The 23025-nt window shown below is 43.0% G+C and overlaps 1 protein-coding gene across 5 annotated transcripts; it reads right to left on the minus strand.

Annotated features, from left to right (window-relative positions):
• Nucleotides 1-5207: 5207 nt before the first annotated feature.
• LOC118511568 (ras GTPase-activating protein raskol) lies at nt 5208-21677 on the minus strand. 5 transcript variants are annotated; one of them, XM_036054812.1, is made up of 8 exons: nt 21174-21616; nt 21020-21045; nt 17828-17937; nt 17355-17505; nt 11172-11277; nt 7443-11091; nt 5881-6347; nt 5223-5790 (listed from the first exon to the last, which is right to left on the minus strand). In XM_036054812.1, exons 4-8 carry the CDS (start codon nt 17449-17451, stop codon nt 5559-5561), a joined length of 4551 nt encoding a protein of 1516 aa, XP_035910705.1. In that variant the 5' UTR covers nt 17452-17505; nt 17828-17937; nt 21020-21045; nt 21174-21616; the 3' UTR covers nt 5223-5558. The 5 variants fall into 5 exon arrangements, with proteins under 5 accessions (XP_035910702.1, XP_035910705.1, XP_035910704.1 ...); XM_036054811.1 differs by having other exon boundaries at nt 21151-21616; XM_036054810.1 differs by having other exon boundaries at nt 21020-21677.
• Between the last annotated feature and the right edge of the window lie 1348 nt (nt 21678-23025).

Genomic DNA, 23025 nt, shown 5'->3' on the forward strand with positions numbered 1-23025 from the left:
ATCGCTCACCGTTTGTTTCGACTCACGAGCTGCCTGCTTCGATTTGCGTGGCATTACCATCGAAAGAGCGACCCTATGGTCGAATCGCATGCCGTTACTAAAGAATCACGTGCCGGTAACAATGGATTTGTGAATGTTAGCACATTTCAAATTCGCTTCTTCTCTCGAAGCAATAGTTTTTTTTTCTTATCGCTTAAACTTACTGATAATTTTAACAGGAAAATTTTAACGACTAAACGCAATGGAAAGCATTATTTAAACTATATTACACGTGTTTTACATATTGTGTCAAAGCAAAAATGAACGATACGTACAAACTATTTCATGGAATTCAATGGAAAATATTAAAAAAAAATGTAAACTACTAGCTTCATGAACTTTTCTAAATTTGCTTCGCCATTCGAACCCGTTCATTTCCGACAGTTTAATGTATAGATCACCACTAAACTCTGAAAAACTAGTCTTTTGTATCGATACTGTTCGATGTTGGTATTGTATTACACATTTTTTCGTCATTCACGGTTTATTAGCCGTTTGTTCGTATAAAAATGCCGACGAAATGTTTTCTAATGGTAACGAACTAACCGGTCTGTTCATTACACCAAATGCTTCATACAGGATCAATCAAAAATCCATGTATATTGGCACGTGATTCCATGGTAACGGCATGTGATTCGGTCGTCATGTCGCGTGGAAACATTCGATGGAAACGACACGCAAATCAAAGCAAGCGGCTCATGAGTCGCAACAAACGGTGAGCGATTCGACTGTAACTGTAAACAGGTGTATCTTCGGAATGCCAAGGAATAGTAAATTTGCACGCAGACAGTGCCATGATTGAAGACACCGCAGAAAGACAGGTATCCGCCAACAGAGGGACATTTCCCGCCAAAAGCACAAACAGCGCAGAAATATCAGAATGGAAGGTCAAGCCCATGGGACATTAAGCCTGAAAACTCGAGTTGGCTGTGTGCTTTGCAACACTGGGTTAAAGATTGCACATATAAGACCCACCGTTTTGTTCAATCAGAAGCCAATCCGATTGCAACAGGATACTGCTTCCAACATCACCGTCATAGGCTGACAAATCTGGCAGCAGATAGGAGAGCCAACATTACCGCCGAGACGACTGTTAAAGCGCTAACGACATCGGGCTCAAATGTTCACCTAGTTGGGGAATTTTCGGCACATCTTCATTTTAACAGCGTGACGCGCCTGGCAACTATTCGCGTTAGGTACAGATGTGATCGAGCTTTTTGATTTGGATTCTGTTCCTATGAACGTTTTCTGCAAAAACCTATCGACTAAAGCAGCAGAAACATCCTTATCAACCTTACAAAAATCCTATCCAGAAGTTTTCGCTGAAATCGGCATATGCTAGATGGTCCAAGTGCCACTTAAACTTGAAGAAGACGTTCGCCCTGTTTTTCGACCAAAACGGCGCGCAGTCTATGCAATGAGAGAGGTGGTCGATAAAGAGTTAGACCGATTGGAAACAAGTGGTGTGATTACTCCGATTAATTACGCTGATTGGGCAGCACCGATAGTTGGATATCTAGTTCCAGAGGACATCTTTGCTAAATTGGCACAATGCTGACCTGTCCGATGCTTTCACACAAGTACCAGTGGAAGAAAAATATAGAGCGCTACTAACTATAAATACACACCGAGGCCTGTATCAGTATAACCGTCTTCCACCTGGAATCAAAAAAGGCGTCTGCGGTATTCCAGCAACTCATCGACACCATGTTGGCTGGTATGATGAAAGTCTGTGGCTACATGGATGATTTGATCATCGGAGGTACGACACAAGAAGAGCACGATGCTAACGTGAAAGAAGTTCTGAACCGCATTAGAGAATATGGGTTCACAATCCGAGCAGACAAGTGTGTTTTCGGATTAAAGCAGAGCAAGTACCTGGGGCACATTGTTGATGCAAGTGGCATTCGTCCAGATCCGGCTAAGATCGAAGCTGTACTCAATTTACCACCACCGGTAAAACCGCCGCCGGGAGTACGCTCATTTGTAGGAGCGTTCAATTACTACGGCAAGTTTGTGCCACGCATGAGGGATCTCAGATACCCATTAGATAGCCTCCTGAAGCGAGGCAAAATATTTCAATGGACTAAACAATGTGCAGAAAGCTTCAACGAGTTTAAGAAGATTCTTTCCTCAGATCTTCTACTTACGCATTATGACCCAAAAGCAGACATCATAGTCCCAGCTGATGCATCATCTGTAGGCTTAGGAGCAACAATAAGCCACAAGTTTCGAGACGGTACTGTAATAGTTATCCAACACGCATCACGGGCGCTCACAGAAACAGAGAAAAAGTACAGCCAGATGGACCGCGAAGCTCTTGCAATTGTATTTGCAGTTACTAGATTCCATAAAATGCTGTACGGACGTCGTTTCAAATTGCAAACGGATCACCGACCACTTCTACAAATATTTGGTTCGAAAAAGGGAATACCAATATACACCGCGAACAGATTACAGCGTTTTGCCCTCATTTTACAGCTGTACGATTTTGAGATCGAATATTTGGGAATGCAGATTTGCTGTCCAGACTTATCAGAACGCGAACACAGCCGGAGAAAGATTACATTGTAGCAACTTCCGAGAGGTTGTAACCAGCACACAAGCCGACAGAGTCTTACGGCAAATGTACGGGTACATACAACGAGGCTGGCCAGAATGCAAAGCTATGGGGCAGGAGCTGGCACGTTACTATGGCAGAAAGGATGCTTTGGCAACTATTGATGGAGGAATTCTGTTTGGGGAAAGGTTAGTAATACCTGAACAGTTGCGTGAGAGATGCCTGGAGCAGTTTCACCGTGGCAGTTCATCCAGGAGTACAACGAATGAAGGCTCTTGCTCGCAGCTACGTGTACTGGCCTTGTATGGACGAGGATATTGCAGAACGTGTGAGTACCTGTTCGTTATGCGCTGCAGCAGCCAAATCACCTCCGCACCAGGTTCCAGTCTCCTGGGCGAAACCATCTTTGCCCTTGGGGAGAGTGCACGTCGATTACGCTGGTCCCATTGATGGGGATCATTTCTTGTTAGTGATAGATGCGTACACAAAGTGGCCTGAGATAATAAGAACGCCAAGCATAACTACATTAGCAACAGTAGCTAATCTACGCGGATTATTCACTAGGTTTGGAATGCCCACCACGTTGGTAGCGGATAACGGAACGCAATTCACCAGCGAGGCTTTTTAGCGAATTTAGTAAAACAAATGCGGTAAATCACGTACGAACAACAACTGTTTACCCACAATCAAGTGGGCAAGCCGAACGATTTGTCGACACTTTTGAAAGGTCTTTGGTAAGGATAAAGCACGGAGGCACTACACTTCAAGCGGCAATCGATATATTTCTGCTCGCGTATAGGACAATCCCAAATGCACAAATAGAAGGCCATAAAACACCAGGTGAAATAATGTTTGGCAGAACTCTAAGGACAAGTCAATAGTTTCTGCGCCCACCAGCATAACCACAGCTTGAAGTGGTAGAAACGAATATAAGAAGTTTCCAGCCAGATGATTCAGTATACGCGAAAATGCATAGGCGAGGTACGTGGAACTGGGTTCCTGCAGTCGTCGTAAAAAAGGAATGGAAACGTTATTTATCTAGTCAAAACGGAAGGTCACCTGATGAAGCGTCATATTAACCAATTACGTCCAAGAGTAATCGCTGGCGATCGTCGATCATCGGATGTGCAATCTAGTCCTTCACAATCGTCATCGTCTACGTCATCATCTACGTCATCGTCTACGTCATCGTCTACGTCATCGTCTACGTCATCGTCTACGTCATCGTCTACGTCATCATCATCGTCATCAAATGCGGCATGGTTGTCGGCAAATTCATCGTCATCCTCAGCATCATCGCTGCCGCCGACAATGAAGCTTCCGGACGTGCTCAGGTTCGTCCTCGGTACAGGCTGAGCAACAACAAGGAGATAATCATGCGGAAGAAGAGCTGATATCTCCATTTCGCCGCTCTTCTAGAAGTAGAAGAGTTCCACGAAGATTCGACGGGTATCAGCATATTATTGCTATTGTGCATCTCAGCCTGTTAACCCGCACCGTGCCCGTGCTTCATGTACTCGGCTACCCTGTCTCATTCGTGGGTTCGTGCCATCATCGCAAAGAAACTACTATCGAACGCCCTCGAGCGTTACAGTGGTTTGCGTAATCGGACACGAGGTGAATTTTCCGATGAAGAGATATTCCCACAAAACGGAACTGTATATGGCCAGTCGGTCGGTGTTGACAACAGCATTAGCGTCCCACTACCTGCTACCAGATTAAGATCGTTTGCCGGCGCTCTGACGTCCTGATATCGTTTCTCATTAAAGTGGTAGATTGGTGTTGGGGCGATCCGGTGGCATAACCGACAACGACGCCGGACTTCACATGGCAGGACTTAATGCGAATGTTACTAAACGCGTAGCTGTGTAGGATTTTCACAATGAAATGTTGAGTATCTTTTGTAAGGCAAGTCGTACGGCATCAAAGCTCAAAGAAATATTAGTGAAATTTGAATGAATCTCGTTTTAGTCAAGCTTACAAAATTAGTCCTGCGTGTCCTTTGTTCTTAAGTATTATGAAATAATACAGGGTTTTTCAGTTGATAAGGCAATAGCATCCATTTTTATGGTAGGCTTCTTAGATGGAATGGCAAACAAAGCTAGATGATATGGAAACGACATCAAATGACAGGGAAATCAAATACCTTTTATTGTGATGTCCTCAGATGATGTTGTCATAGTAACTGTTCCGTCGAGGACAGAAGAAAATAAGCTATAAAGGGGGAAGTGAGAGTGTGTATCTTCATGAGGAAGTATATGTGTATCAGTATGAGAGGATAGGACATATGAGAAGATAAAGCAACGTTTGTTTTTGCATGTGTTAATGAGAGCGAGCGTCTGAAGAGACAAACGAAGATCACGAAGAAAAAATAAAAAGCGTTAAAAAGGGATTAATCTGGCCTTATCCATTGCTTGCCCTGTGCAAATTATCCAGCAACCGTTGATATTGCACGCACTTACCCGAGCGCTGTGAAAGGCCGTGTACAATATCAACGGCTACTATGAGAATATCATCTGAGGACATCACAATACGGCAAAAAGATGATATTTACAATACGGCAAAAAGATGACACGTCAATGTTCGAAATTAGTGAAAGAAACCATAAAGTGAAAGAAACAGATCCCTTTACAATATCTATTTCGATACTTTGGTAAAATATTCTCTTACATTCTATTACAATCAGCGACGGCCGCTAACAATGTTAGCAAACTATGCGACAGTGTCTATGTCATGCTGCCCGGCCAACTGACGGCTGCTAGGAAATAAAATAGAAAAAAAAGACAAACTTCTAAGGCGGGCGGCATTCGTACAGTATAACCCTTAAATGAACAACAGCTTAGACAATGTTAGAGAGCATCTCATTTGTAAAAAAAAAACTGAACATTATACAAAACATCAACGCTCTGCTACAAAACCCATGTGCGCGCCGCCAATAATGGTGTGTCTCCGTGGACCTTCAACACGAGGAAGCACCCGCGTTAGGATGCGACGATGATGTATCATCACTTTGATTTGATTGACTTTCGTATCGGTTCTGAAGGGTGGACAATGCAGACAGCAGCCGATTGTTGGCCGCATCCAGGGCAGCGATTTGTTGTCCTTGTGCTTCGATGACTCGCTGCTTGTGGGACAATACCAGAGACATTTTGTACTGCTCTTGTCGCAGTTCCTCTTCCATGGTAAGCAACCTGGAAGCGAGAATAGAAATTCGGTAAATAAGCAACGGAATCAGGCAACTGCGGTACACACCTAAATCGGTTAGTAATTACGGTACATACCTTCCAATGATGCTACGAATCTTGCTGTCGCTGTGCGCCGCAACTGCTTCCCGCTTGTCCGTGCTTCCTTCCGCCGGTGGTTCAGACATTTCCAACTTTTGGCGCATTGAGTCCAACGATGCTTGTAGTCGTTGAATTTCTCGCTCGCACTGTTCTACCGATTTGTTGGTATTGCGTCGCCGTTTGGTGTCGCTTTCTCGGAGGTTGTGATGTTGTGCGGTGCTGCAGCCGGTAACGTGATGCTGCATGTGATGATGATGGTTCGAATTGTATGGTGGTGACCGTGTGTTACCACTTTCGGTTTCGTCCGTAGAGCTATCAGACAGCGTCCGGGCACATTCCAGCGAAAGGCGCCGATGATGACGGGTTGCGAAGGTGTGGTCTCGCTGTCCATTCTGAAAACCAACAGCAATACTGCCACCCATGGCATGACCAACAACCTCCGTTGGGCTGTCATCCTTTTTGTACTGTAAAGTAGTGCAAGCAAAGAAGTTAATGTGGGCAAAATTTAACGGAAAAGTAAGCAAGTAATTTCGTTTCCCGTCTACAGTGTCTCAAACGGAATTCCGGACACCTTAAAAACGAGCTGGACGAGAGGGCTGGACAATCATCATTCTCTTTTCACTCATCTTTCACTGACTAAAAATTTATAGAAAATCGGTTATCGGATAAATTCCAGATAATTTGGCAAATGCCACACGCATGGAAATTACAACTTGTTGTACGGGCTTTTAGTAAAAGGCAAAACATAAAATAACATGTTTTCTCAAATATCTCCGTACTATTATCCTTCATCATTCGTTCACCAAGACATAAAGAAATATAAGCTCTTTGCACTGACATAGAAGTCTACAACAAAACAATACCCATTGTCCTCAACTGTCCCAAAAATGGCCATTTGAGTGTTATCTGATATAAAACACTATATGGGACATTTCATAACTTTAGGAAATAAAAATAATCATAGAAGGCTTTGATTGTTACTGTTTCGCACTCAATCTCCTTGGTGTGGGTTTTCCCCCTGGTGAAGGAGCTATTCTTTTACACAGGCCTATTCTTCTTCTTCCTTGGCACTACAACCTCGAGCGGTTTCGGTCTGCCATTTCTGTCTTTCTGTGACTTGATTGTACCCGTAGTAAAGTAGTCAGCCCTGCGTACGGGGAGGAGGCTGTCTGGATGGGATTTGAACCCCGGTCCCGCCGTGTGAAGATCGGCCACCGGACCGCACCATAGGCCTATTACACGTAGTAATTTTGGTTGTAAAATATAGAAGTGTATGCTGCTGGTCCTCTCCATTATTTAATATTTCCAAGGCAAAAACAAATGATGGCAAAGGAGATGAGAAATAGAAGCAAAGCCTGCCTTGTGTGAAAAACATTCTCTTGTTCTGGTGTAACCATCAAAACCACACCAACTAAACGTAAAAGTATAACGGGTTACTAGACCGACGGAATGATCCAGAAGGTACTTAATTTCGCTAACGTCGTGTGAAAAAATTGCGTCGCTGTCAATATGGCTACATTGAATAAAAGTTCAAATTGTACATTGCTACTTCAGCTTACCTGCATCATAGGATTTGTTCGCGGCATTCGATTGCTTCCTATACGGCGCCCGTACAAACCAGTCGCTATCGGTTCATAATCGTTGCCTTGATTGATCGAAACGCAATCGCGTTCCATTGAAGACACATTAGCTGTGGTCAGTGAGTCAAGCTCGTTGTAGTTTTCCGATGTAGTGTTACTGAAACGTTCGTCACTACTGGACTCGCTTTGTATACTATCGCCACAGCTGCGCATACCGTGCATAATGTTTCGTTTATGGTGCGCTTGCTGCTGATTGGATCGCCCGGTGGTCCCAAAGAATTCGACAGTATCTGGTTGACCAATGCGCTGAACATTCAGCACCTTTGCTGGACTGTTGTGGATGGAGTTTACCGTTGCATTGCCAGAGAGGGGACTTTTAAACGACGATATGACATCATATGAGCTGTCAACGTAGTTGTTGTTTAAAATTCTGCTTACGTTGCTTTGTTGATATGGCATTTCGTGGTCGATATCGCGACGATCGGTGATGTGTGAGGTGGTGGTGGCTTGGTGGTCGCTATCATTAAACAGCTGCAAGTTAATACTGGATGTCGGCAATTCTGCTTTGGTGGTTGCAAGCTCGTTCAAGCATAAATCAACACCATTTCCGGTGTTGTAGCCAATAAGGGTGGTCGTTAGTTTGCGTGGCGGTGGTGCTTTGGTGGTAATATATTCTATTCGCTGCTGCCCAGCCAATTCCCCGGGGCTCGAGCATGCCGATTGATTAGGGATGCTCTGATATCCCGAACTGCAAATGTTCGAAATTTGGCCGATCGAAACGCTGCTGCCGTTAGACACAAGCAAAGGTTTCGCGTTCACTTTATTACCAGACTCACCAGCTACGACACCACCAATGGTGCCACTGTGGTCGGGCACACATTCACCACCGATGGAAGGTTGTTTCTGCTCATCGGCGTAGTTCAACAGATCTTCCAAATCCTCTAGACTCATTGGCATTTTTGAAGGGTTCGACGCTACCGTAGTTCGCCGAGGCGCATACGACGATATCGTTGCAATGCTAGAGGCTTTCTGCGGCGCTGCGGTGTAGGTACATTGTTGAGCGTATGGTTGATCCCGACCAGTTTCGATATGCGGAATGCCTAAATTAAGGGCATTTTTTTCCAAATCGCTATGATCGCTATGGGAGGCAGGACTGAGCAAACTTTGCTGAGAACCTTTCTGATTCCAGTTACTGTTAGCGACGTAATGACAGTAGGAAAGATTCTTCAGTAAAGGCGTCGGACTCTTCCGATTGAAAGGATTACTTGGGTCAATATCGATCTGTATTAGATTGTTGTTTGCCGCATTGATCGGCGAATAGTCATTGATACCGCGTTCCGTCGCTATCGGCTTACCGGTGGGGAACACATTACCGCCGACGGACACACTTGTTGTGTAGTTGTTATATCGTGGCAACGTACTTGCACGTACATCGCCCTGCAGATTGCTCGTTTTATCCTTTTCGCAGCGCAGACTATTTGTCGTTATACTGGTCATAGCACCGCCCGACGTTGCTCCGGTGCTAGAATACTTTCGAAGGCTCGTTCCACCACCGATGTTCATTCTTGTACTACTACTGTGCAGCTGTGCGTAGCTAAAGTTACTTTTGCTCGTTGTAATCGGACTAATGCCACCTTTATCGGGAACTTCATTTAGCTGGTTGGAATTGGTAACTAACGAAGTGCTTGAAACTCCCGTCGAATAGTGCAGTGAACCATTCGACGAGTGCGTAGTTTGTTTCGATGTGAGCGTATGTTGTGTTTCTGCCGTGCGCTCTCCGTACTTGAAAATGGCCAAGTCTCGACCTGCAAACGTTGATGACACGGCACCTAGCTGCTGATCGTGTACAGCAGTGCCGATGTTTTTGGTGAACAAGTGTTCCCGGTTGTGAGTGTACGGCGATTTTCCAACACTAGCTAGATTCTCGATCGATGCGTTTGTGCAATTAGTTTCCTTGGCTTTCGTTATCGATTCAAGTATTGCTGGCAGTGGGTGAATTTCACGTTGTTTCTCTGCTGAAAGCTTCAGCACTATTTCGGAGAGCAAGCTATGCAAAATGGACAGCTGTTTGCCTTGGTCAATGCATCCCGACCAATCGAGAAAATTGTCCTCGTTGCCGCAGTCTGTACAGGATATGTCGTAGAGGAATTGTTTCATCCTAGGTGCCTCTTGTTCAAGAAAATCGTTCAAAAACTCCATAAAGTTTTCCTTCCCTTGAAAACGTGTAAAGTTGGCTAAAGTCTGCAGTGTCTTTGCAACCAGGGTCAAGTTCCGTGTAGCACGCGCTGATGGTAACTCGTTGGTGATGTTAAACAAACTTGGCGACAGTATGGCTGGACACAAGAAGCGTAGAAAGATAGAGGCACTTATCAAGTTGTCGGCCATATCTTCACGATTCAAATCTTGCAGCCGCTCCCGAAACACGGCGAAACAGTCTCGCAATTGCATGGGAAAAATTCTACTACTTTCGGCAATTGCGATCCATACCGCTTTTACCGCCTTCCGAAGCGCTTGCTGTTGGCGCGATAATGAACCGTGCACCTTCGTCGGATCCACTTCACAATCTCGATCGGATGCAATGATGTCCGCAATCGGCACAGACAGTGTGTCCTGTAGATACTGTTCTCCGATGAGCTTCAGGAATGCTTCCATGCTCTTCGTGGCCAGTGAATTACCGCGAAACGTCAACCGCTGATCGTCAACGCGCAATAAATCTAGCGCCACAACGTCCGACAGAAAGGCAGCAGCCATGCCCTGGGAATGCATTAGCAGCACCAAAGCCTGCCCTATGTCCTCTTTCGCTTTGACGCCAATAATTGGCTCAATCACTTCGCATACTTTCTTGTAATGTTCCTTCAAAAAGCCTTGGAACTCGTGATACGCCTCCAAAGGTAAAATGTCAATCGATTGATATCGACATTTGATTCTAAGCGTTGGCGTGGGTTCTTTGGATGTGGTTTTCATAATGGTGTCCTGCTTTTCCATCACGATTTGGTACCAATCTTCCGTAAACGTTCGGGCACTAACTTTCTCTATCGGAATCGCAACCGAACCGACCAGCACGTGCTTGTCGCGCTTCTTTTTTTTATCCGCCTCGCGATACACGTGCACGGTAATAGTGGTCGCTCCTGGCACATCGGGGAAATCGAAGAATTCGCCCCAAAACAGCAGATCCGATCGCAACTTCACCGACGTTCGGCCGTACAACGTTTTGTCCAGGTAAATCTCACAAAAGTAGCGCTTTTTCGGTGGCAGTGCCTTTGCTTCGTAGATCCACATTTTCAGCGAGTTATCCAGCCGCCGTATGGTGTGTTTGTTCGGGGAGATGGATTTGCGCAAGCAGTATATCCACAGATCCCGTTCTTGCCGCGTACTACAGCTGTAGTAGCGTTCTCCGCGTGCGATTCCCCGCACCTGAAAGCAATGGCGTCTACCGAGCACCGATGCATGGACAGGTACTACCTCGATCGTCCCGTTACCGCCAGATAAATCAATCGTAGACATCACTGTATGATTCGACAGCAAACTTTCGTGCGATCTCGATCCTCTTATTCCGCCCTGGCCCCGTTTCGAGCGGTCTAGCTTGATAACGGATTTTGTCCGTTTTAATGGAATTGATCGAAAGGACCTAAAACGATAAACCAAGCAGGTAAAAACTAATGGCTAAACGATACTGTTGATCGAGCAGGGGAAAGCGTTCATACACACCTCTTGGAGAAAAAATTCGTAAATCTCGACGTTGATTCGACCTTTTGGCCCATTACAGGTGTATTCGGGGCGGACCCTCGACGACACGCCTTCTCGTACGAAGTATCTAAAACGAGTAAGCAAATAATTTCAGCGTTATTCATTTTTGTCGTAGATGCTTAAAAGAAGGTTTCATTGAAACTTCATGTCTGCATGTGGCTGGATGTAAAGGTCTTCTGTTGATTCATTTACTCCACAAAGCAAAGCGAGTAAACACTCGGAAGAGTATTGGGATTGTTGCACATTTTATTCCACGCTTATCAAATAAAACAGCAAATTTACAATACAATACTTTTGCATGCAATGTTTATGCGGCCCATATTGTGCTCTGATCTGAGTGCGCACACTTTCTTCTGGCCCAGAATTGTAAATATTTTTACGAAAATCAATCCTACCTGAATGCACAGCATTTTCTTCCTCATGCTCGTCCTTGTGCAAAATAAATATGTCTCTAATCTTTTGATCGAGCGTTGCCGGCTGTTCCAATATCCGACACAAACGATCGTTATCCAACTCTTTCACCGGTACTCCTAGCAGGCTTCCGTTGGCCGCACTCTGATCGACACATCTGGAGGTAAGGCTTTTCAGCAACGAATTACTCCTGGAAAGTTTAGTGGAATGGGTGCGCCGTATAAAGCTGAGCGACTTTTTTGGACTAAACATAGAAGGCATCGCCGGAACTGCTGCTGCTGCTGCTGTCGGTTCGGGAGACAGTCCTACGAGGCTACCACAGTGTTTGGTGTCAAAAGTGCTGTTTGCCGAAATGCGCGGCGTGGAATGAAGTAAAAATGAGCTCTTGGCGGGCAGAGAGCTGGCCAGGGACATGTTTTGTGGCAAAGTTTTCGATTTATCCTTTGCTGTCAGCACCGGATTGTTTCCCACTTGTTCTTGTTTCATCACACCATAGATGACACCGCTACGGCTGGTGGCGGATTCTGACGAGACGCCGCCAGCACCCGGCTGCAGGTTGGAGGATAAGATATTACTGCGGCTTCGCGATTGCCCTAATCGAATCGGGGTGGATGTGTTGGATTGCAGGTTGCGCGACGCCTGCTGCTGATGGCACTTTGTTTCATCGTCGTCTATGTTGACACTTGCGTTCAGAACCACGCCGTATCGCTTAAGCTTGTTCTCATGGTCACTGGGACCGGCCACAGGTTCCAAATTGTCGTTACCCGAATCATCCAAACTCCAAGCAAAGCTGCACACACTGAGATCCGGATGGTAAATGCTCTCCATAGAAACGTGCTTGATGTCATCTGTTGTAGAGGTTCCGGTTGCTGGCCGCTTGCCCCGCTTTTCTGCTGTAAACTCTTGGTCTGTGTTGCCATCTTTGCTCTCGGTACCGCCTCCAGATGACGACGATTGGCTTGTAGTCAATGGCACATAAAACGTCGATCTTCTGCGCGTCGAATCCGCCGACGAGGAAAACGATGTGTCCGAAGCCATATTTGTTGTTGCGCTTCTCGTATTATGGCTTACACTTATGCTAAGCACACCACTTGGCGCATTTACAGCCTAATTTCACTATCGTTCGATAAGTCAAAACTCTGTGATTGGCACTGTATCACCCACTGCAATTCAAGTAATAGATGAATCATCACACAAGAAGCATCACTTTTAAGTGCACCACTGATCAACGGACCCGAAAATGGTCTTTAATTATGAATCATAGTATGCTGTGCTCGGCGTCGAAAGTTCTTCATTCCCAATTCATATTTGTCCTTCCTTCCTTTCCCGATGTTTCATGTCACTGGAGACCGCGACAAAACATAGAGCTAAAAGAGGTGCACCAAACCGTTCACGCACACACACACTTGGATCATCAGACTTCAGCCATGGAATTTTGTTGATATGCTTGGGTTATAATGCGCACTCACTCACTCGTCGAACTAACGCACAGTGAGCGTTCGACAGAAATGCAAGATTCTAGATGAACTTGTGGCAGCATCTGTGATGCTGATCGCGATGCATGGAATGTTATCCACCAAGCACTAGTTGGTTGTAATATTAGCGCTCGTCGGCACAATTGCTACACATCTTTCTGCGCGCGCCGTCACTGTTGTGTCGCACACTAATCAGCATCACATTACACAAATCTATTCAATACGCACAACGAGCAACGTAATCTGTACCAGCAGCTTGAAGTTTCACTGCCTTCGAACAAAATGCTGAGCAATAGGAAAGCTGTATGCTTTCGTCTGCTATGCTCACATAGTTGCCTTTCTTACTCCCTTGGCTCGCTTTCTCTTTCTATCTCCCTCACTCGACCATTTCCTTCCTCAATATCTTTCTTTTTTCCTCTCCATGCCTATGCTTGTACGCAGTAACAAAGAGCACTGCAGGGCTACTGTAGTGATTTTGTGGTGGTAGACATTGTATATTCCATTCAAAGGACATTAATGCGAAATAAAAACCACAACAATTGTTTAACAAAAGTTTTTCAGCGAATGACTTAGCCGATCGCATAGTTTGGTAAAAGCAATTAACTCGTTTTTTGTGTCACGTTTATCTAAAATAACAGTTATTAATTTTCGGTATAGCTGAAATTTGGCTCAACATTAAATATATCCTCCACACTCACGGGCACTTACTTTTCGCAACTGAGGGGCGGTTATTCAGACTTAAGTCATTTATAGTATCTTATTTACAAAGCACCGGTGAATGATCACTGGGCAACCCTGCATTAAATATTACGCACACCACCATATGCGACCCTGCGAATGGTTAAGCTGGTTGTGCAGGCGCACATCAACGTACGACAATCTATGCGCCATTTTGGATGCCAGTTTGACATTTTGATGCGTGGTTTGTTTACAAACAGTGGAGCTGTTATTCGAATAGGGTAACTTAACCAGTTTTCGGCACGTTAGTGCTACTGATCAGAAAAAATACAAATACAATTATTAAACTTAATAATTTTGATTGATGGTGGTATAACCCAGTTTTGTAGAAATATTAGTAAAAATGCAAACATTGATTTTGCTCCTATTTTGTGCAGAATGCTCCTATTTTGGGCAGGCTGTGTTCCTATTTTCGGCATCAGGAATAGTCGATTTGAAACACTCGAAAAAGTGTAATTAGTTAAAGAAAAATATTTTAAACAATTTTCTACTCTTACTTTGTTTAAATTCTTGATAGAGTGTAGTTAAATAATTAAAATCCAAAACTGGAGCAGTTACCATAGCATAGTTCAGAAATATTTGCGACCCACAATACTACTTTTGATGGAACAGCTTTCATGCACACCTCATGTTCTGTTATTGGTGTCGTTGGTTTTTCTGTATTTAGAAAGGCTGATTATAAATGCGCGTGATGTAGCATCAAAACACCGTACAGATACTATTTTGGCTTATAATGGATAACGGTCAACTCCAAAAACGATGTGGCCAAGTACCACTATCCCAACTCCCTCATATTCTTGACTTCCTTTTCCTCGCGTATTCTTTCTAAACTTTATTTCTTGTTGTATTATTTTTATATGAAGAGTTCACTTGCTTCACTGTCTACTTCATTACATATTGGTTCATCAAGTTCACTTGGAGAGCGCCGTATAGACAAGAGCAAAATCTGTTATGTGTTGAGATTGTTAAGAATGTGTGGATTTTCTCAGGCCATCCCATAAACGCTTCGAACAGAATCATTTTTGTAAGGTTAGGACCGGGGATTAAATCCTTTAACGGGCCACCTTTCTGTATGCAGAACTGATTGACTATCCAGCTACGGATAATATGAAGTCACGGAAAGTCAGAAATGGCATGGCAGGTCAGGCCAATACCTCTCGAGGTTGAGTATCGTTATCAGTACCAAATGCAAGGCCAGTGGTGGATTTAGACGATCGTGCACCATACAACTATCATATATTGGAAAAGAACTCAGCGCGCTCAGTCATCGAACAAACACCACGTACATGACGTAATGCATGAGATATACCGATATGATCGGAACTTATGGGACTGCTTCGCGATCTTGGACTGCTTTAAAAATCCTCGAAACCGCGCAAGAGCTATCACCATCATCGTCTTCCGATCCACTATACCGGCTTTTTTGGCTCACTCATCAACGCCATGACTCCATCTCAGTTTGGGCCTACCAGCCGTCCTCTGCCCATTTGGACGGACTTTATGGACTGGGTGGTAATGGTAGTCTGACGTGTCTTATACGATCTCGAAAACGAGATAGTGACATGCAGCTCGCTGTGATCCTTATTGTAACGGATGCTCCATTGTCTTTTCATTCAAACGGGACAAAAAATCCTTCTGAGCATTTTCCTCTCGAAAGCGGCTAAGAGGGATTCGTCAGTTTGGAACAGAGTATTTGTATCAGAGGCGTATATAAGTACTGGGACTGTAAATGCTCTGTAAAGTCCCTGCTTTGCCCGTCGCAGCATGTATCTAGAAGAGTCCTAAGGCTGTAACATATCCGGTAGGCAACCAGCATCACCATTGCAAGTATCTCAACATCAATTTTGTTGTGGTTTTAACTGTTGACCTTAACATAGGTGATGTTTTTAACGACTTCAAAGGTGCGATCACCTAACTGTACATCGCCTCTACGTAAGTGGCGTTGCCATTATTTTGAATATTTCCTCGTCAATATCCAACCCGAAGTGTAGTGTCGATCTTTTGGTAGACTACTGCTACATAGATAGGCTACTGTTCTATTCTATAATTCGTATAATAATGATATTCCAGTAACATAACACGCTTTGCGACGAATGGGTAATCAACTATTTCATTTCGAGGACGGTATGGAATGCGATAACTTGTTTTGCAGCCCCACCTTAAGACAATGTTAAAACGATAAAGCGATGAAACCAACCCATTTTATCTTATCGCGAACAACACTATCGAACTGAACTGGATACCGAAGAACGCGATGTATTTGTTATTAAAAAAGATTCCGAACACCGAAACAATGAATTAGACCGCAAAATTAACTCCCTATTCTAAACAAACTATAGTCTGTTTCAAAGACCAACTACACAACAAATAAGGAATTTACGTTCCTTCATTAAAATCCCAAATTCTCACTTACCATACGCATATAAGGTTGAGGTAAGCTGATGGAACTTTAGACCAACCACAGCTCACACAGTAGTTTAGAGGCCCTGATTGAAGCAGCAGTTCAAGCATGCGCACACGCTTGCCTTTCTGACTGACGCAATCCGACGCACAGAACATAGAAGCAAATTTCTCAGACAACTTATGATAACTGGCGGTTTCTGCATTGTAATTCAGTAGCTTTTAATTTGTTCTCAACACTCAATGCACATGGTGTAAAAGATTTTTGCTATATTATCTCTACACGCTCTACAGTGTCATAGACTTCACATCTTCACTCGCTCAACTGATTTACACGTTACAATTACCTCTCGCGGGGGGTTTGCTCGGTACTCTGTGTCAAAAGTAGACAATGGCAGTAATGTATGTGAGATAATTCTTTCCCAGAGAACAAACCTACCAACACACAGATGAACAAGGTTAAATGAACAAATCCGACTTTACCGTTTCATGGGAAGAATTGCTCGTTTCTTGTGAGGTGTAAATAAACGCTAATGTATATAAAGAAAATGTGAGAGAAAGATATAGAGAACAACCTTACAATGCAGCATCTTCAGCGTTAACAAACACTGCTGCCCAAGTAAGATAATATTGAGCTATATTATTACGGCGATCGCGCGATGGTGCGCTGATCATCAAAAAACGGTGTAAATTTAACATTTCTGCCAACCGATTTCAATGTGCTGTCTTCTTTAGAATAGTACTTAAGTTATCTTATGAGTAGCAAAATTCAAAATACATTTAGAAAGATTTCTTTTTCTCTGTCTCTACTACAACCGATGCTGATGTTGGCCCGTCATGCTTAAAGGCCGGATATTTGAGACATGAATTACCCATAGCCAAGTCATATCCAACAGTCGGTTCTGCGTTCGAGCGTTACGGTCTGGTAGAGATTTGAACCCACAATGGGGGATGAGCCGAATCGACCACATGACCGGCCTTCCGAACCAATTTTACCCTTATTGTTTAAACTTACAACTTTGATCAATCGTCTTTCATAGATGTAAATATGGAGGTTAATAAGGGATTAATTCATGTTCGAAATGATGCTACAAACAACTTATCTCACTACATTTCTTACCTATATTGCAATGGAAAATTCTTTGTGCGAAGAGATCAGGTTCTTCATCTTGTTCTTCGATGACTGTTGGATGAGCTGATTTCCATGAGGTAGTCATGCATCGTGTCGTAAAGCGACTCCGCGAGAAGTCACTGTGTGAAGATGCAGTAAGCTGCGGGGAAGAAAGGGAATCAATTTTACGTCAAAAGGAGGAAAGCTTTACAACAAAGAAAATGAACACAAAAAGATGTGATGGGAAGTCTTATATATGAGACGATACTCAATTTTGCAGATCCCTTACACTACGGCGTGCTTTACATATGAAATTAGATGAAACGAATTGATGTGATAAAATTACACCTGACCGGCACTTGCTCTGTGTCCTGTATAGCTGAACGTTATCCGCTGATTTAGAATGCACTGGTGTTATACAATTTAAGACATGGTTGTACATAGCAGTTAACTATCAAACAGATCAAGTGGCTTATACTTACGTTAAAGTCATCTTTGCAATAAGCGGTAAGTGTGTGTTCGTCTTGCAGTAATATACAGTACTGTGTATGCCAATGCTCGTCTGCTACGTTGATTAATGGGTATTGTGATTCTGGAAACAATTAAAACACAGCCATTAGTGATATTAAGAATAGACGCTGCTCATGCAAAAACTGTGCAAGCCTTGACAGGAAATTGCTGCCTAGGGAATGTTATCATATAAAGCATAAACAAGTGTTATTGATTGTCAGTGGATGTACGTGTGGATGAAACCGTTATATTTTTTGTCGCCCAAACCCCAGCGCCAGCGATCAGTAACATTTATAAGGAAGAACGGCAGACACTTGAAAGAAAGTGCATTACAGCCTTACTTTACACTAAAAACTTCAACTCCATCCCATGAACCAGCGCGTCCAGCAATAGTATCTTCCGCATAGGGAGAGTTTTGGAACCAGATTTTGGATTTGATTCGTTACGAGAATCAAAGAATAAAAAGAAAATTGGAGTTAGTTAGTTAGTAATGCAATCCCCAACTGAATCAATCCTATCAATGTAATCTACAGCAGCTCCCCACGATTTGCACTAATATTTGGATTTTTCCAAATATTAGTGCAAATCGCGGGATTTGGATTTTTTTTTACACTATTTTGTATCAATATTATAATAAAAATGTACGACCGAGCTCACCCGCGATAAGGTGCCCTTTCACGGTTTGGAGAAGGAAATGTCTTCAAACCATCGTAAATTGTATTAATTTTTGTAATTTAGTTTTAAGCAATACGGCCAGACCGTTCTTTACGAATAAAAAATATATAATAAAAATGTAAAAATGTAATAGGGTTTCTTTTCGTAAAAACAATTACAAACTGTCAGCTTTGAACAATAAGTGTATTAGCGTAATGTGAATTGGCGTACATCGGGGAGTTGCTGCATTCATTCTTTTTGGCACTACACTTGAACAGGTTGCATTGGTCATGGACCAACGAGGTCATTGAGGTAGCAAAATTCGGACCGTTTCCAACTCTCACTAAAAGCGGTGGAAAGGCATTACGATACAGGTCATTCCTGAGTGCGGTCGGCAATGGTCGTCGTGGGATTTGATATCGGACCCTTCGTTTTAGCAACTGGTAGGTGTAGGTACAGTCGGCTATCGGTCCGGATTATTGCCAACAATCGACTTCATTTTCATTGGTCAACAATACTTATTTTAATTTAATTTAGCTTTTTTAAGCATTTATAAAAATTATTATGATTATATTTATCGTACTGTAAAATACTACTAGACACCATATTACAAGGAAGCCTGAGATACACTTAATATCAATTCAAAAAAAAATGGGACACGCTACCGGACAAAAACAGAAATGTTTTACCAAAAATTATACCAATAATATATGGGAAAGCGTCGAACAAATTATTTGAAGGACATCGTTCATTTCTTACACGCGTTCCTCTTTTATTTTTAACGTGAAGGTATACTACTACAGTGTCATTTTAATAGTAGTTTTTCTTTATAGAAGGGTATGACATGTAAATGTGCTGATATATGGATTAGCCCAATGGATTAGCCTTCGCTTTACTCATTATATTTAAACTTTTGCTGTTTGTATCATGCTATACAACCCTTTAGAGGTGATTATTAGATTTCTTCTTAATCTTCCTTGGCACTAAAACCTCGAGAGGTCTCGGCCTGCCATTTCTGGCTTTCTGTGACTTAATTTTGTCCTTAGTAAAGTAGAGCCCAACGTACTGGGAGTCGGTCTGGATGGGATTTGACCCAGGTTTCGCCGTGTGAAGACCGGCGCCGTTATCGCCTCGGCCATCGGGCCAGTGGGAAAATATTTTATTTTTAGTAGGTGGGAGAGGATGCAAAGTAAAAATTTTAATTGAAGTTCAGGTTTGATAAGAAGATTCCAATGAATGGTTCCAATGTTGCAATTTCCTTGGCCACAACTAGTATTAGGAAGATTTTTAATTACTTTTAACTTTTATTTTGCAATTTAAAATAATAAAGGATCGGAAGTTATTATTTTTTAGACAAAACTTTATGTTCTATTTAAGAAACAATCGAGGCCACGATATATACAGTAATACAAACATTGTGCCTTTTTCTAAAGTCCAATCCTACTCTTCCTTTACCATAGGTGGTGTTGAGATGGTAAACCCGGCGTGGAAAATTGCAATAGCGATAAACGCAATGATTGAAATGCAATGCAATGAGAGAAACTGATTTTATTATCCCATTTTGAACAATATTATCCCCATTTATGTGTTAAAAATTATCAAAAAGTAACACATACACACACACACACACACACCCTAGGGTGGAAGTGCCGCTTAGAGTGTTGGGTCATTTTTTCCGCCCCAATAAACTTACCGTGTACAAACTGGGTCATTTCTTTACAAACAGAAAAAATAGATCATTTTTATCGCTAGGAAGTGTTGAGACGGCATAAATTACACGTTTTCACTGTTAAATATCATAAACAAGTGATTACGATAGTATAAAGTCGATGCCATCCATTGTGTTCCTGAGTAATGTCAACGATTTCACAAACTTCACCTCGGCGGTGCTGGATTCGTACGGATTCCAAACAACGAAGTTTAAAATTAGCCTGCGTTCGCTCACACTCCAACAAAAGGTTAGTGGCACAATTGTGAAAAGATCCAATGCTCCGTTAGTTGTTCTCGAACGGGAAAGAGAAGCAACGCGGAGACCGTCCAAACCTATGAGCCATGACACGGTTTGTTGTGTGATGGTGGTATTCTTGGCTGGTCGGTCTTCGGCTGTTGTGTAAAAACACAGAAACAGTTATAACACTTTTATACAAATACGTTGATGTCCGTAATAGGGCCCGATGGAAAGAAAAGCTTGGACGCAAAAGTACTCCAAAGTATGACCCACACCCCACAGTGCCCATAGGATGACGACAACACATTTAAAAGACTCTTTCATACGCAACTGAATCTATTACTCTAACGACAGTACAAAGTTGTGACAAAGTTACTTAACTTGCGCTGTACAGAGACAATTCAAAAGTCGCCGTTTTTCAAACTCAATTTCTTACTTGTTTTTTAAATGGAATCAACACAAACGTTAGTGCGCTCATTACATTAGATTATTTTAACCAGCATATGTTCACTAAGAGTAAGTTTACATCAGTACCGTAAAGTGGTTGAAAAATTCGGCTTACCAAAGATGTCGAGCCAGCCCTCAAGCCTAGATGGGAATTTGATGGAAACGAGGCGGTTATTTGCAGGCGAGGTGGTACGGAGCATTGTCGTCGTCATCTTGCTCAGCTGAGCCAAGCAAATTCACACATACTAATTTCCAGTCGCATCCGCTACCTTTCACAATTATCTGGGCGTGCTACGCTAAGTCTATATTACGGAACGGCCACTCAGCAGCACACTTCGCCATACATGACGATACGCACAGTACGAAGCTCACAACGTAAACAAATTTCCATCGCGATGGTGCGGTTGTGTGTAGTGCAGCAACCTAGTAGAGTGCTGGGGTATTCACTTTCTTTCGGTACACAATAATGCCACATAAACAAAACCTTTGGCACGACACTGTACACTTCACGAACCGTACGCACTGTACACTGAGTTAGCTTTGCGTTACGCTAATGTAGGTAACACGAAAATACACCACCAATCATCACAAACGTAACGAAAGAGCGGCCTTTCGACACGGTCCTGAAACGCACACATCACTTTCCTCCTGCTAACTGGCACGGTGATCTCGCTCCAGGGTTATCTAAAGCATTTAAAGATCACCCCTCTTCGCCGTACGTGGGCGCCTTTCTACCTAGCGCGAACTTATCGTGGCCGCGACTGTCACGACTGCACTGCCGGCACATCAATTGCCCCGAATCAAGGTTATTAGAAGTCCGATATAGGTGGGGCCCGTACACGTAATTTTGACAGTTCCGAGCAGATCAAACTGCCAATCACATCAAACACCAAAGGCAAAATGCATAATGATTAACTAAGTTTAGTTTTGGTTTAGGTTGTGCGAAAGTGTACAATCAATATAACATTCAAAATGATTTGAGTGTTTGATGCGCAGCGAATCAACTAACGGCATGCTACCTGCGGCACAGTCGGTGCTACATCCAGGCAGTTTGTTCTCGGCAGTTTCGCTTGTCTGCAATAAGCTGCAACAGCTTAATAGGAGCAACCCGTTTGATTAGAAGAACCATATTAAAGGAAAAAAGTGAAAAAATTAAACGATAATTTCCCATTATTCACCAAAAACTGTGATCAACTCAACGTTTGTTTGATCGGGGCGTACTTTTCCCTCTTTTCGGTTTTGGTTGTCAAATCGTTCTAGACGACCCGAGTTGTGCATTAAAAGACCTAGCTTCGAATCGTAGCACCCCATAATTTTTCACCAGCAAAGCGAATCATCGTGCTTTGTTTACGTTTCTAAGTTCGACAGACAATAAACGTATCGTTTTACAGAAGGACAGAGGCTGAATGAAGCGAGCGAAATACACAAACACATAGAAATGAACGCAATCAATCGATTGGCGAACGCCACCAAGCTTGTCTACTAAGTGAAGCAACGTGCGTATTCTTACACAGTTAAATTGTGAATCATTCAGCCAATAAAATGCAGTCAGTTCGAACACATTGACGTGTAATCCGCGACATCGAATCGTCACGGACCCTTGCGCCGCAAACTTGAATAGCGTGTTCGTGTCGATTTCGGTCGCTTTTGCGTGCTTCGAAACATCGCTTTAGATTTTGCCAGACTCCATGCATGTGAGGTGGGCTCTCAAATCAAGGTGTTCACAATGTGCGATACAAACGGTTGTCAACGAAAGTCGTTGACCACCATAATTGCAAGTTCTAAGTTCAAGTTGTTTCTGTTTCAATTGAAAAGAAAGGAAAATACGACTATACTTAATACTATCAAATGCTTGGAGAATAATACTCTTAGTCCATCATCTAATTCGGGTATGATTTTTAAAGCCTTTTTTCAGGTTGGAATAGAAACTGGAAAAGCCCACCCTCGCATGGAATAATTAGCATTTTAATTCTTGTAAGGCGCCTCCAGGAAACGGGGAAATTAGACAAATTACCTGAATATTAAGCATTATTGATATCGCAGTCATCTTTTTTATTTATTTAATCAGTTGTTGTAAGGCATTTATAGCATGTTTCATAATTGATATTACAATTGTATTTA

This window comes from Anopheles stephensi, chromosome 3 (genome assembly GCF_013141755.1).
Source record: "Anopheles stephensi strain Indian chromosome 3, UCI_ANSTEP_V1.0, whole genome shotgun sequence".
NCBI classification, from domain to species: domain Eukaryota; kingdom Metazoa; phylum Arthropoda; class Insecta; order Diptera; family Culicidae; genus Anopheles; species Anopheles stephensi.